Here is a 15,536-nt window from a genome sequence, read left to right as displayed (position 1 = left end):
AATGCCCTACTTTCATGATATAATATCACTGTAGCGTGAACTTTTTACATTTTCCATAAATTTCACCCAAAAGCCAAATATCCCTAACTTTTTTGAGTAGTGTATATATATCTATAGATATAGATATAGATATATATAGATATAGATAGATATAAAGATCTATATCTATATATATTTCATATATATATGCGTATATAATTATATATATTTCATATATATCTATATATCTATATATAGATATAGATATATAGATATATAGATATAGATATATATTACAGCTGAGGTTTGCATAAAATTAAAATTCATGTGTACTCAGGTAACAGTAACATGCTTTGCCAAGCTTTGATCAGATGACAATGTATCAATTGCTTTGATTTATTTGTGTAATAAATGAGCACCAAATGAATGATTCCTGTATTTCTTAAATGTTTTAGCATATTTTAAAAGGAGTAATGTGTTTTTACTGCATTATCAATGCTCTCTGTTTCACTTATTTCTGGTGCATTTTAAAGAGTTTTTGGGCCCACTAGGTGGATCAGGCACGGCATCCAAAGCCTCACCTTCCTCAAAATGGAAAAAAAAAAAAAAAAAAAAAAAAACACCAGAGAAGGATTGATGAACATTAGTAAAACAAAATAGAAAAAAATAGGCAAAAAATTCACAGTAACCTGAAAATCAGCAAAAATAACCCAAAAACAAACTACCATAAAATCACTACACAATTAGCAAAATAATTAAAAAAAAAACAGAAAATGATCAAACCTAAAAATGAAAAACAAAAAATGCTGTAAAAATATATTTCAAATTATTGCAATTGATTAAATGAAATCATAAAATTACAAAAAATATTGTAATTGTGAAAAAATACCCCAAAAAATTACAAATAAAAAGAACTACAGCGAATTTGTGGTGGAACAAAATCTTGAAGCCGTTCATCTTTTGGACTTGCAGGACAAAACGCAAAGGCCCCAAAATGCCTAGAACCGGCACTGGCCATGACAAGAAACCTGAGCGCTGGTCATTTAAGGCATGGAAACATTAGCGGCATTTGCGTCTTGGGCCAGCAGATGGCGCCAGAGGGAAGGCTTTCTTCGGCTCTGTGGTTGTGACAGAGGAAACCAGAGACTGTGCCTGCCTGTGTCTTTAAGGCCGGATCCTAAACCTCACATACCGCTGACTTGTGCCACGCTGCGGCGCCTGCTCAGAACGCCGCTCAGATCCTGGACCAGGAGCCTATCCCGTCTGCTGCTGGAGCCTGGAGCCTGTGTGTGTATGTGACGCGCTGTCTGTGTGAGTGTGTGTGTGTGTGTTTGTGTGTGTGTGTATGCGTATGTGCTCTCTGATGGTAACCTATGGATTGACGGAGAAAGGCTATTGTTGTCAGCTCGGTGATTTGGTCTGCTGGATCTGCAGTTTGATGAGCGACAAAAGAATGCCTAGAGGAACTGAAGCCTTGTTACTGCACGGATAGCGCAGAAATACACCGGAAAGAAACGGTAATTTGTCCATTTTTTCCAGATTTTCCAGTTATTACTGTATAGCTGTCACGCCGCTATTTGTTATTATCATTAGATTAAATGCACGTCGGGTGTCAGCGCTGTCCCGTTATTATGGCATTAAGGCGCAGTGGAGCCTGTGCGTCTGTTTACCGCTTAACAGACGGCACTAAATGACTTTTGTGTGGCCGGGTTCAATTTTTCTGGTCCCAAATTTCTAGATAGCACCGAAACGCGTCTTTCCACTCACCAGACTGTATCAGCATCCCTTCAGCAGTCACCGTTTAGTAGCTCTGATGGAATGTAGGCTGCACAGGCCCGGTGAGAATAGTGGGGAAACTAAGAGCTGAAATAACAGAGTTAAGTTGTTCAACGCTGTTTCCAACACCAAGTAACATCTAATTTGCAGCAGCAGCAACCCCAGGCACACTGCTGCGGTGTGTGTGTGTGTGTGTGTGTGTGTGTGTGTGTGTGTGTGTGTGTTTACTTAGGAAGTGTGCACGTGATTGTGCGTGTGTGCACTGATCAGTGTCAGCATTTGTGTGTATGCGTGTGGCATTTGGGTGCCTGTATACATCTGCATACTTGTGCAACAGTGCATGGGTTTATGTGTAAGAGTGTGAGTCGTACCAGAGTACACATGGATTATATGACTGTGCGTTTCTCTGGCATTTGCAGTATTAGTGTAGTTGCATGATCATCAGTTTGTTGGTTTCCACTGAGAGACCGTACACCCATACAGCTCAATATGTGCATAGGCCTATTAGGCATGCATGTGTGTGTGTTGAGTCTGTGTAAGTGTGTATTATGCACCAATGGAAACTGCCTTCAGGAACTATTTGTCAGGTCAAGTAATATCTGCTGTCCAGTCTCTCGTTGCCTCTCTCCGCTCTCCCAGTTCAGGCCTCCACCCTTCGTACCGGGAGCCTCGCCAGAGCTCCTCTATGATTTAGTGCGCTGACCACATGCGGCCTCTGCCATATGCTGCAGATGATGGGTCACATTTAAATCTTCAGAGCTGCACTGGAAGTTGTCACGTTTCTGTCTTGTGCCTCTACAAGCCCACAGCCACTCTTAAAGGACCACACCCGTGAATTTGCATGTTGAGCATAATATCTACATATAATAATTTCAAGTAATCTTTTCCCAAAGCAAGTAGTGGTATTTTAGAACTCCCATATTATTTTTCCTACCTTTTATCCAGTCATGGGTTTCCATTCATTCCACTACGATATGAAAATGAACTTTCAGAGACTTCAAACTTTCTTCACACCAGTATTCATCACTGTAATAAAGTCCTCCACATTAGTTTTCCTAAAAGCAGCAGCACTGTTGGGTTTTGATGACTTGACATTGGGTGGAGTGAAACAGTCCCTCTGCTGGAAAGTAGTCCCTGGGGAAACATTTGCTGTATACAGTTATCAGTTCTGTGGTGTATGAATGTTGATGACTTGTTAGCTGCAGAAACATTTGAATTAAAAAAGCAATTTTCAAAATCAAGGGTTTTTGATGATATGTTGCAAAATCGTCAGTATTTCCACCTGATTTGCAAAATGGTTTGTCGTCATGTAAAATGTGGCTAATTCGAGTAAATGGGCCAAATGTTCAAAGTCACCGGTGTGGTCCTTTAAAGTGGTGACAATGAAGTGCAGTCAGCTGTGTGAAGATACACGGGCTACTGGACAGGCAGCTGTTTTTTTAAGCAGCGCTTGCATGCTGCTCACACTATGCAGATGAAGCAGGCTGATGAAAGGTAGTGGAGGGCTGGTGTTCAGGGTGACTCACCACTAAGTCAGCTGGTTACTGTATGTCCTTTATCCAAGCATCTGAAGCCTGCACGGACTAGAGTTCAACCACTGGTCGGTGCCAACATATTTTAAAGTGACTTAGTCTAAAATAGAATTAGACTCAATTATTTAGTGTCAATACCCAGTACCATTAAATTTGACAATTTCCATGCCAAAACATACAATTAGGCATACATATTGTTTCCATCAGAGATTTTTTTTTTTTTTTTTTTTTTTGTCAGGGCAGAAAAGGGTCTAAGGCAACATCACAGGACACAAAAACTGTCAATTGTCAATTCTCTTAGGGTGAGTGGCTCTTCAAAGCACAGTGACCCAACCTAGCTATTCAAATGCAGGGAAATGCTGGGATAAATGACTGCCTTTAATTTGAGGATTAATTTCCAGGAGACATACTGGACATGCATTTGAATACAAACATCAGGATTAAGATTAGATTAGGATTTGCAGACTGTTGTTTCAATAGTGATGACCAGGAGGAACCTCCATTATATCAGAGATGACCGATCTGATGTGTTATAAATCAATGTCCGGTATTAGCTGGATACATGAGTGTAACCCAAGCCACCATTGTTCCCGCAGTGCTTTAACTGTCACTGGCCTTGTGCTGGGTCAGGGCTCCATCCTCCACCCTCCTGAATTATTCAGCCCGGTTAACCCACATTCTGACACAGCCTGTGACATAGCTGGTAGTACTGACTCACAAGACTCATGTGATGCAATGATTCTGCCTGTGATACAGACTATTCTGTACTAGGATCCCGTGTCATGCACAGGCAAAATGATGGCAGCAGCTATAGAGGCAGATTGATGAGTAAACATACTCAGTGAACTGGGGAAGAGGTTTGCTGGAATTAAAGGAATAGTTCACCCATTTTGGGAACAAAAGGATACTATTTCACTTCCCCTCTAGCTCCTATGTAGGACAGTGGTGGTGCTATCTTCCTCTCATTGTTACTGAGTGCTGGATACCGGCTGGATGCTCCAAATGCTGATAACAGGAAATTGCACCTGTATCACACACGTTGCTACCATTGCAAATGAGGACCAGGACAGGGAGCTTAGACCACAAATGAAAATAGTTTCCTGTTACCTGAGAGAGAGATAGCACCGCTACTGTCCTACACAACAGCTGGGGGGAGGGAGTGAAATAACATCAAAATTTTCAAAATGGGTGAACTATCCCTTTAAAAGCTGTAATCCAAAATCTAAATCTAAAATCCAAACCACTTAACATCCCTTTGGGTCCATAAGGCTCCAATCTAGTTTTGTAATGTGCTGCCAGTGGATATTCTAGCATCCAGTCTGAATGAAGACCTGAGCCAGCTGCAGCGGTCATCATGGAGCTGACGCTTCTTTGTTCTCAAGTCCTCCTGCTACCAGGTTGGAAATAATAGACTTTCATTGCATAATCCTGCTTTAGAGATATTCTTAATCCAGATGGTTGGTGTGTCCTGTAATGCATCCAGATTACGACCCTGTGTCCTGCCATTGGTAAAGATCCCTATAGAGTACGTGGATTATCCTGGATTAATGTCCTCATCGCTTTGTTTGAGGATAATTTAACAGTATTCCCCTGGCTCCAGCTGAGATTTTGTGTATTATTTGACAAGACACATAGCAGCCTATGTCATGCGGTGACATGTACTACTGTATCAGCACTGATTTTTTTTTTTTTTTTTTTTTTTTTTACCAAGATGAGGTCAGTTTGGAGAGAGAACTAACATTTTGTTGTCTAAATCCACAATGCCCCCAGTCTTTCTCTGTGTCCCCCGCCTCCTAATGCTCTGGCTGCTGTGCCAGCTGCAGTCAGGTGATGGTATGATCCAGACTTGATGGGAAAGGAAAAATCCCTCCAAAAACTATGGGGGCTCATTTGTGACATTCAGTATACATTTGTTTTTTTATTTGTTTGTTTGTTTGTTTGTTTTGTAATAAATTGATCGGTCGATAAATCAGCTGACAAATCAATGATCAGTTACTGAATCAACAAATCACACAAATGTGCAAATTGATAGATAAATGAATAAAACAATGTATAAATGAAGCAACAATTTGATAATCAAAAAATTGACTTAATAATTAAAACCTAAAAAGTGACGTGGTGAAAGAATAATGAATCAAAAAATTGACAAATACGAGTGACAATAAAATTGAAGTTATTTTTTATATGCTTGGCCTAATCTGGTCAGAATGCAAATAAGGCAGTTTATGAAGATCAGAGGTGATGTAGCTAATCGATGTCTTAATCTGGCTCCATAAAGACAACACAGCTGATGTTAGCTAAATGAGCTGTAGATAAATGAAGAGGACAGCTTCCAGCAGCAATGAACATTTACAAAGCATAGTCACCAAATAATCAGTCAACTAATGTTTGTTTATGTACGCATAAAGTATACATAAAGGAGGCTGTTGTATCATTCTGTGTTCAGTCTTAGTTACCAATCAGTTGATTTATTCATTATTCTTTTACCATTTTTTTTTACAACAATGTATTAGTGCCATTGTAGGACTAATAAAAAAAAAAACATAAAACAGGAGAAGAAAAACTAGTTTGTTGTGTGTGTGTGTGTGTTTTTCTCATAAATTTGTGACTTTATAATCTCATGATCAAGTTTTTTCTCAGATTTTTTTTTGTTTGTTTTTTTTTCTAAGAAATGTAGAACTTTAATCTCAGAATTTCTGAGGTTTTCTCTCATAAAGTTTTTTTTTTTCTTATAAATTGTACTTTTTTCCCTACAATAACCCCCACCCCACCCCCACCCTCTGGCTCTGTATTTTTTTCTCCCTCACATTGGCACTAATATGCAATCATAGCTATCCATTTATCCATTGATTTTCAGATTTCTCAGTTGATTATTGAGAGTCACACAAGAGCCCCACATTAAACCCTTTAATTCTTAATAAAACAGCAACTGGTGATGCATTTGTGCCCATTTCAGGTCCATTTTGTTGTTTGATGCATCTTTACAGATAATTGGCCAAACATAGATGGCGTGATGTCATCAGCTCACATAATTCATTCTCCCCACTGAGAGCATCTTTCAAAAACAACATGATATGGAAGTGGATTTTGCTGGAGTGATTGTGAATGATCTTTCTGACTTTTTGTGCACCACTGCCACTGCATTTTCCACAAGAGGGTCTTGATCCAAACGCTTGCACTAGATGATATCACCACACGTAGGCACTAGCAATTTGGATTTTCAAAAGTCTTTATTTTTCAAGTGTCAAATCTGCCTCAGTTGGCAAACATTAAACACGGGACTCGGCTGAAGTCCTGTGTTTAAGGAACACAAGTAATGACATTTTTATTAAAACAATAACTGTAATGTGATTACTGATAATGAAAATGTAATGCATTTCATTGTTGCTGGGAACAGTGCGAGGCAGATGTCCAGGGATGGGGGGTGCTGTGGTGGGGAAGAGTCATTGAACATTGGCAGGTTGATGGCTCCCAGGGGGCTTATATTACTGATGCTTGCAACAGGCACAGCAGTACAGTACAGCTTTCTTGTGCTCTCCATCTCTGTGATGGACAAACCGGCTCTGTGTGCTGCCCACTCATACTTTGATAAAAGCTACATGTGCTTTTGTGAATGTACCAGCACTTTATGAGATCTGCTAAACGCTCAGCTCCTGGCCTGAGCAATAATCATCAGCAAGCTTCCTCTGCAGATGTGTTTTAAACTGCGAGTCTGCTCCTCAGCACCTCAGGAGTTTTTGATCCCATCAGACAAGCATATTTGTGTGCTAAACCCTCTGTTTGAAGCAAAATTGAACTTTGAACTTTGTGCTGGGCTGTATATTGCCTCAGACATAATATGACGCCACATTGTAGTGAAATATCCTCATTATTCGCTTCATTTTCCAGTGCTGGTAATACAGAATACTGTACCTCTTGATTCACTTCTGTACCAAAAAAACAAACAAACAAACAAACAAAAAAAAACACTTTTAGAACAAAGTGAAATATGCCAATATAAAAAAAAATCCCAGTACCCATTTCTTGGGAAAACTGAACAGCTAAACAGATTTGGTAAGTAGATCCGTCAGGTAGCATCCTCTGGAAACTAAAGTATAGTATTCTTGCGCCAGGAAGAAACAACCTGATAGTATTTTCACAGAAACTGGTAAATACATGAAACAAAACTGGGTTTGAGGATCTCATGTTTTTCATATTGTCGTAATCTGCCTTGTTGGCTTTGGTTTGGGTGCTGATGGGGTTGTTTTGCCATGCTGTCATCAGCTGCCATGGAATTACAACACTGACAGGTCTCTGGCCACTATTGCCAACTCAGCTTCTTTGCCAAGATTTAGCGGCTTTTCAAATCTGCCTTTCAAACCTTTCGACTCTCCCAGCTTTTTCCATTCATGGGGAATAAATTTGGTGAACAGTGTTGACTGCCATGTATTTGGTGGCTCAAAGGTACACCTAATGGGGTTGTGCATCACTTGTTTATCATCCACAGAGGTCCAGTCACAGCATGAGCCATGCCATATTGGGCCACACCTCTTATTCATTCAGGTGTTTCATTCAGTCCCATTGCCACAGGTGTATAAAATCTAGCAGCTAGCCATGCAGTCTGCCTTGAGTGCACTGAGGCTCATAGTGCGTAAAAGTGGCCGACGCTCTGCTGACTCAGTACCTGCAGAGCTCTAAACCTCCTCTGGCATCAACATCAGCACAGAAACTGTGTGCCAGGAGCTTCATGGCATGGGTTTCCATGGCCGAGCAGCCGCATGCAAACCTTACATCACCCAGCACAACATCTGGCGTCAAGTGTCAGCCGGAGTGGTGTAAAGCACGCCGCCACTGGACTCTGGAGCGGTGGAAACATGTTCTGTGGAGCAACCAATCACACTTCTCTATGTGGCGGTCTGATGGACGAGTCTGGGTTTGGTGAATGCCAGGAGAACGTTCCCTGCCTGACTGCACTGTGCCGACTGTAAAGTTTGGTGGAGGAGGGATGATGCTATGGGCTGGTTTTTCTGGGCTCGGCCTTGGCCCCTTAGTTCCAGTGAAGGGAAATCTTAATGCTTCAGCTCACCGAGACATTTTGGACTCTTCTTTGCTTCCAGCTTTGTGGGAACAGTTGGGGAAGGCCCTTTCCTGTCCCAGCATGACTGAGTCCCAGTGCACAGAGCAGCTCCATAAAGGCGTGGCCGGCTGAGTTTGGTGTGGAAGAACTTGACTGGCCCGCACAGAGCCCCGACCTCAACCCCATCCAACACCTTTAGGCCAGACCCTCTGGTCCAACATCAGTGTCTGACCTCACAAATGCTCTTCTGGATGAACGGGCCAAAATTCCCACACACACACTCCAAAATCTTGTAGAAAACCTTTCCAGAAGAGTGGAAGCTGTTCTAGCTGCAAAGGTGGACCAACTCCATATTAATGTCTATGGATTTAGAATGGGAGGTCAGAAAAGCTCTTGTAGGTGTAACATGGAGGTGGTCCTATACTTTTGTCCATGTAGTGTACTTGGCAACACTGCCTTATGGTGGGCTGTAGCAATATAGCACTCACATTTTCGCAATGTAAAGGAGTACGCTAGCTACAGTGCAAATGCAAATTAACACTGCTTGTAATTTGCTGTGGTAGAGGACAGTGATTTTCACTATAGGCCTACAGCATAGAGATGTATGGGTCTTTGAAAAGTGGCAGTACTTCATTCCTTTCTTAGAAACAGAGGGCAGAAATTTTAAATCATGCATTGTAGGCCAATAACCAGTAGGTGGCCCAATCCATCAGGACCCGCTAAATCTTTGACGATCCAGTGTCTTTGACTTTATCAGTCATAAGCCGCCAGTTTATGGCTAACATACATTGCAGTTTAAAGCAAAATATTTTAATGGACAATTTTAAAAGACACAAACAGTAATATGCTTTATTGAGTCCCATATTGAATATAAGACAGATTCACCCAAGTGATTGATATAGGTGCATTTAAAATGTGGCAGCTGGGTTTGACTTGGAAACCTCTGGTGCGGGACACTGAGAATTGTACCGAATACACCTTTAAATTTTGTTTGCTGGCATCCATTAGGGAGTTGATCCGAGCAAACCCTGTGCCACTGCACACACAGATGACACCGCACGGACTGAGTGGCATCAGAGGATTTATTCTGGTGAAAAAGAGTGGCGAACACACACACACACACACACACACACACACAGGAAGTGCTGGGGGTGGTGATGACAGACAATGGTGACAGAATGAATCAACTGGCTGAAGCAAAGCCAACATCCTGTATCTCTGCTGCCTGGGAATACGGACAACACAGTGAACCAATGTGGGAATCTGATCACCTTTATTTGCTGTACGTGATGATTGCTAAAGTCATTATGTAATAGTAACTGTGCGGCTCGGCGTAAAGCGTGCCAGCTCAGTTCAACGGTTTGGACGCCAACAGTCGCCCACAACCACCAGTGTTTTTTTTTTTTTTTTTTGTTGATGTTGTTTTGTTTTTTGTTATTTTTGCTTTGAATTGTCTTATGCCGCTGTTGTTCTCCAGTTCATACTCTTCATGCCTTCCTCTCTCTACAGATATTGACATGAAGAAAGACATTGAGACGCTAATAGCAGAGGAACGTGCTGACATTATCTTGAAGTATGCTACGGTGAGTGCGTTTCCTACACACATGCTAGAGTTCTTATCTTTTACTTTTTATTATTATTCCAATAACTCTCTACAGCTACAACCTCCTGTCTTCTGATTACAGCTGAGCAGTAATTCAGTTTTATCAGTTATCATGATGATATGATATGAAGTTGTGGTAATCTGTTCTTCTGTTGTCTAAATTAATTTTACAAGCAAACACTAATTACAATCTGTCAAAACTGATATTGGAAACAAATTAGGGACTATTATTGCAAAATTAGTCAGAATATTTTACTTTAACATGCAATTCGATGTAATGAACATCAAAAACATGCAAGCTTGCCTGTGTCAACAGATTTTGTTATCAGTCATGATAGTGATGTTCATTTTGCGCAGCCCAATGCAGCACACATATTTGACACTGTTTAATGTGGGCTGAAAACACATATTTCTAATTATGGTGGTGATTGCAGCTCATTGATGCATCGAGCAACAACTCGTGTTGAAAGTGTAGCTACATGATCTGCTGTGTTGTGTATTATTCATCTGCCCATGTAGGAGGAAGAGTTCGCACTTGGTTGTGCTTGTGGTTAAAAAACCCAGCACACACACTAAGAGGGACAAAAAGGAAAGCCAAAGCGTGAATTCAGATGTGTGTGTATGTTGGTGTGCATTGCATAGCTGCATGTGTAGAGGATTATTCTCTGTGTAGGTGTGATCCGCTAATAACATTTTTGTGCCTGTGGTTTGATGTGATCAGACAGTATGACTACCAAACATGCAGTCAGGGCAGCCAAACACTAAACATGAAAAACACTGTAGTGAACTCGGCAGAAGTGAAAATATAAAACCAAACTGAAATAAATGAAAAATGACCCTGATTTCCTGACAGATTGCCTTTCTGTGAGTCATGAGCACACTATGATAAACTGTCAATACATTATCTATATACTACTACTGTGCACATAAAGTTTATGCCAGTATAGACAACACACAGCTGTCTGTACCAACACACTCCATACACGCATGGTCATTGAAAACCTGAATAAAAACTAAACTAAAGCTGAATATTTGTGTAAAGAAAAGCTTTACTAAAACGAGGCAACAGCAACAGTAACATGGATTTTACCTTGTTTTGAGCTGTACTCATAGTTTCCACTTACATGGATGAGTGTGATTTTATTATTTTGGCCATTTCTGTTCTAGACAGATACAGTAGAGACAGACGGTGCACAGAAAGGGGATGACATGCAGCAAAGGGTCCGGGCCAGAATCTAACCCGGGCCACGGCAACAAGTACCAAGGAAGTGGTATGCAGTACATGCTGTACCACTTGAGCCACCAGCATGCCCTTTTTATGCCTCAGCGCGGGTGACAGCCATGGCTGGAGGCATAAAAAAAGCAATAGTTTTGTATTTTTGGCAGACCACTGTACACGCTTCGATTTCTCCATCGTTCCCTGTAGAAAAATACACACCCACTCTCGTTGTCGTCATGGTTCCCACTTCACAACTTACTATTTTTTGGTTGCAGCTAGAAACCAACTTTTTGGGTACCTATCTTTGTTTGAAATGCTTAGAACGGTTCATAATGAGGTTTGCGAAGTGGAGCAGAGCCAGTTGGTTGTTAGCTGAAAAGGCCTAAAGACAAGGACCCGTCCCGATGAGCGAACAATTGATGGGCTTAGTGCACTTCTGAAAATGTGAGAAACCATCTAACAAGTAAACAAGTGCCCCCTATCATCCACCCCAACCACAACTTTCTCACTTTTTATACCACGTCACCACCCCCCACATCTCAAACTGATGCTAAAGGGTTCCTTTGGCCTCTAAAGGGTGTCTTTGGTGTCAGTCTCAGATGTGCAAGAACATGACAAAGTGGTGGTATTTGAGAATGGGCTGGCATTACTTGATGTGGCATGGGTATTTCTTGTACTGATGTGGGTGTGTGTGTTGCACTGTGGAGGTATGTTTTGTACCAGCTGCAGGCTGCAGATAGACACACTTGACTAAATAATGGAGTGGAAACACAATGGCCATTCAGTCTGAATATCGAGCTACAAAATCAGTGGCATCTGAGATATTGTATGTGACAGATAGGTATACCAGGCCGTTGTGCCCAATACAAATTTGAAATGAAATTTCAAAATAAAACACAAAGTAAACGCTGTCAGAAATTGTGAAACTGTAATCATTCTTATTCGACTATACCATCCCATCCTGCTGCCTTCCAGCCCGACCCTCAACCAGAGACTCAGTCTGCTGAATGTGCTGATGCAGAAAAACAGACTGGGAGGGGGGATGGGGGATGGAGACAGTGACAGCCAGGGGTTAAATTTAGCTCACAGGCTTGGAGCGGAGAAGAGAAGGAGGGGAGGAGTCGGAGGGGGTGTGGGGGGTCCCAGTCTAGCCATTGCACCAGCTGTGGCACACTGCCGTGATTGATTTGACGCTGTCCTCTGGGGACTTGCCGAATTGCCGGTCAGCAAGATTTCTCTGTCTGTATGATGGTTTCCAGCCACACATACAGTATGGAGTGTGGAGAGGAGCACAGACTGGAGAGAGATCAGCCACCCACCAGGACTCTCTGCTCTCATGGGACACTGAGAAAAAGCCTTCTGCACATACACAGAGGTTTATTTGCTTTTTGTTTCAGAGAGACATCTGCTCACCTCACCTGATCTCATGTGTCTCCCCCTGGTACAGCCTCCTCTGCTCTCTCACCCTCCTACCGTCTGTGGAGGGAGATTAGACTGTATTTGACTATCATCAGTTTGAATGTCATGCTTGTAATAAGCCATTAGTTTCAAGACAAGAATATTTTGAATAATTGTGAGGCCATAGTGCTGAAATTATTTGTCAGTCAGTTGTTCGATGGACAGAAAATGTATCTTCGATAATATTCGTAATTGATTAATCATTTTAGTTGCTATCAAGTAAAAATATCAAACATTTGACGTTGTTGCTGTTACAGCTGTGCAAATGCTAATTTTTGCTTGCAGTTACTACATTACTACTACTTTCCACTGTAATTTTTCTCATTTTTCTCTGCTCAGATTGAGCGGTCTGATACATACATCCAGGGACCGAGGACAAACAAATGAGAAAATCCAGTCCATTAATACTGGAGAGTATACTGGGACAACTGGTGGCAATCATGAACTGCTGTGGCCAGTTCCAGACAGATGTTATTTGACGTGGTTTCTGTCTTTGGTGGCAAAACTTTTGACGATTAAGTACAGAAACATGATGACAACAAAACTACTAGTGCCTGTTGGATTGGATCTTTGCACATTTGCATTTCCCAGAGAGCTCAAACTGAACCGAGACAACCAAATAATGAACTGAGAGACACAAATCTGAAATTATAGTCCAAGGTTGAACTCAATCTAAATCAAGTTCTAATTGTGCTTTATGTAGATTTGCATGAAATTTCGAAAGCACATTCATGCTGCCAGGAAATTGAACCCTGTCAGCTTTTTTTGACCTCATGACCTTTCCTCTAGCGCCATCCTCAGGCCAACTTGATTGCTCCATTATGCAACAAGCTAGCAGGGCATCAGCGGCAGGGTGCCCACGTTAAATTAACTTGATTTCTTTCAAAAACATGAGAAATGTGACAATGAGCAAATTTGAAAAAAAAAAAAAAATGCAAGAAATGAGTGAAAAGTTGCAAGAAAATGACCAGAAAATTAGCAAAAAAAAAAAGAAAGAAAATATAATTAGAATATAATTACAATAATTTTGTAATGTATAACATTTATATATTACTACAAAATTACCATAAAATGACTACAAACCTACTCCAAAAATGTGGAAAGATAAATGAATCAATTGCATAAATAAATTAATAAATAAGCAAACAAATAATTATGAGAAAGTTACTAAAAATGACCACAAATTAAAAATAAATAAATAAATAAATAAAAGGAAATAAAATGAACTTTGTTGCCAGGGTGAAATGAAGCCTTTCAAAATAAAGGAACCCATCCAAAGGCTACTGGGTTTCAGTGAGTTCAGTTCATGTTTTCAGATAATTCATTATTTGAATTCAACAATTCAACATGAGAACGACAACTGGAACTGGATGTTTATACAAATTCTAATGCAACCTCTGCTGGCATTAATCTCTTTCCATAATTCTGTCTCTCTGTGCCACTCCAAACAACCTCAGTAAGGAAAGTATTTTTAGTCCTCTCACTTTCATAAAGTTGACATCATCTGCAGCGCCTCAAGGGCTCCCTGAGTGCCTCCTCAGCCGCCGTGGAGCTCTATATATTCTCTATGTGTGCATCCTGACCCGCTTTCCCTCGCTTAAACTAGGAGGCTGATTGGCTGCCTTCCAGACAGGCAGCCAACCACATTGCAGCAGTGTTAGCGAGAGCCGAGTGAAAAGCCTCTCTGGTAGGCTGCTGGAGGATTAGCCCCGTGTCTGTTATGTCAACACTGGGAAAAGATTGTTGCCTCAACATTTCTGAGTGGATTTTCCCTTATAGAAGCACTATTGCTAAATTTGATGCCAGTTAATGCAGATTGTGAATAAACATTTCATTGGAAAATAATCCCACCATTCATTATAGACAGTAATGCAGTAATGCTTGGTTTTGCAGTTTGACTCCATCAAATATGTGAATCAGGAGGCTCACATGCCACGGTGGCTGCTGCTACTGTTGCAGTTCACTGCACTCCCACTGTAGAGTGTGTGTGTGTGTGTGTGTGTGTGTGTGTGTGTGCTTGTGTGTGTGTGCAGGGGCGCAGCCATCACTTCAAAAGTGAGGGGGATGGAATGTTCAGGAGTAACTTTTGTTTGTTACATAAAAATAAATCACTATTCCTGTATGTATATATGAACCCTTTGAAACCTAAGAGAATTCACTTGATTTCCTTCGAAAACATCTTATACTTAAAATTAATTGACAAGAAAATTGCCATAAAATTACCAAAAAAGTGAGAAAACCATTATCATATATTATTATACAAGAAAATTACCATCAAATTATCCATTTTTTTGGAGTGACATATTTTTTCTTTACTAATTTCTGCAATTTTCCAGGACTGTTTAACTAATTTTCTAGTAATTTTATTTTATTTTATTTATTTTTTTATTTTTTGTCTGATATCTGTTTTGTAAATTTTAATTTAATTTAATTTAATTTAATTTGACTTAATTTTTTACAGTTTCTTTTTTGCAAATTTCTGGCCATTTTCTTGGAACTTTTGACAAATCTCTTGCTAAGTTTCATATCATTTCTTGTTTTTTTGCTCATCGCCTGTTCTCCCATATCTCTGGAAGAAATCAAGTGGATTTGTTGGGGTTTCAAAGGGCTTGTGAACGCATTTAACCCCTTAACAGCCTTTGAATGCCATGGGGTCAGGATAGCCAGTTTGTGACAGTGGGTGAAGTATGTAGGAACTGGACTCTAACAATTTGAATGTGGGAGAAAGTGTCCATTACACCGCTGTGTGCATGTGTTTGTGTTTGTGTGTGTGTGTGTGTGTGTGTGTGTGTGTGTGTGTGTTTGCATGCATAATATGATATAAGAGGCTGCCAGATCTTTAAAAATGTTTTTTCTTAGTGCTTGAGGTTATGTATTTGATGTTCTCAAGCTTCAAGTGTGACATTAACCCCT

The 15,536-nt window shown here is 40.6% G+C and overlaps 1 protein-coding gene across 1 annotated transcript in view; it reads left to right on the top strand.

The window, feature by feature from the left end:
- The first annotated feature begins 1,310 nt into the window (after positions 1 to 1,310).
- LOC115376401 (USP6 N-terminal-like protein) overlaps positions 1,311 to 15,536 on the top strand; it is a 32,672-nt gene continuing 18,446 nt past the window's right edge. The window contains exons 1-2 of the mRNA XM_030075963.1: positions 1,311 to 1,496; positions 9,853 to 9,926. Coding sequence (XP_029931823.1) covers positions 9,861 to 9,926 — 66 coding nt within the window. The 5' untranslated portion in view covers positions 1,311 to 1,496; positions 9,853 to 9,860. The remainder of the gene's footprint in view (positions 1,497 to 9,852; positions 9,927 to 15,536) is intronic.

Source organism: Myripristis murdjan, chromosome 3 (assembly GCF_902150065.1).
Source record: "Myripristis murdjan chromosome 3, fMyrMur1.1, whole genome shotgun sequence".
NCBI lineage: Eukaryota > Metazoa > Chordata > Actinopteri > Holocentriformes > Holocentridae > Myripristis > Myripristis murdjan.
The sequence above is the reverse complement of the archived record's forward strand: the minus strand, read 5'-3'. Positions and strand labels throughout refer to the sequence as shown.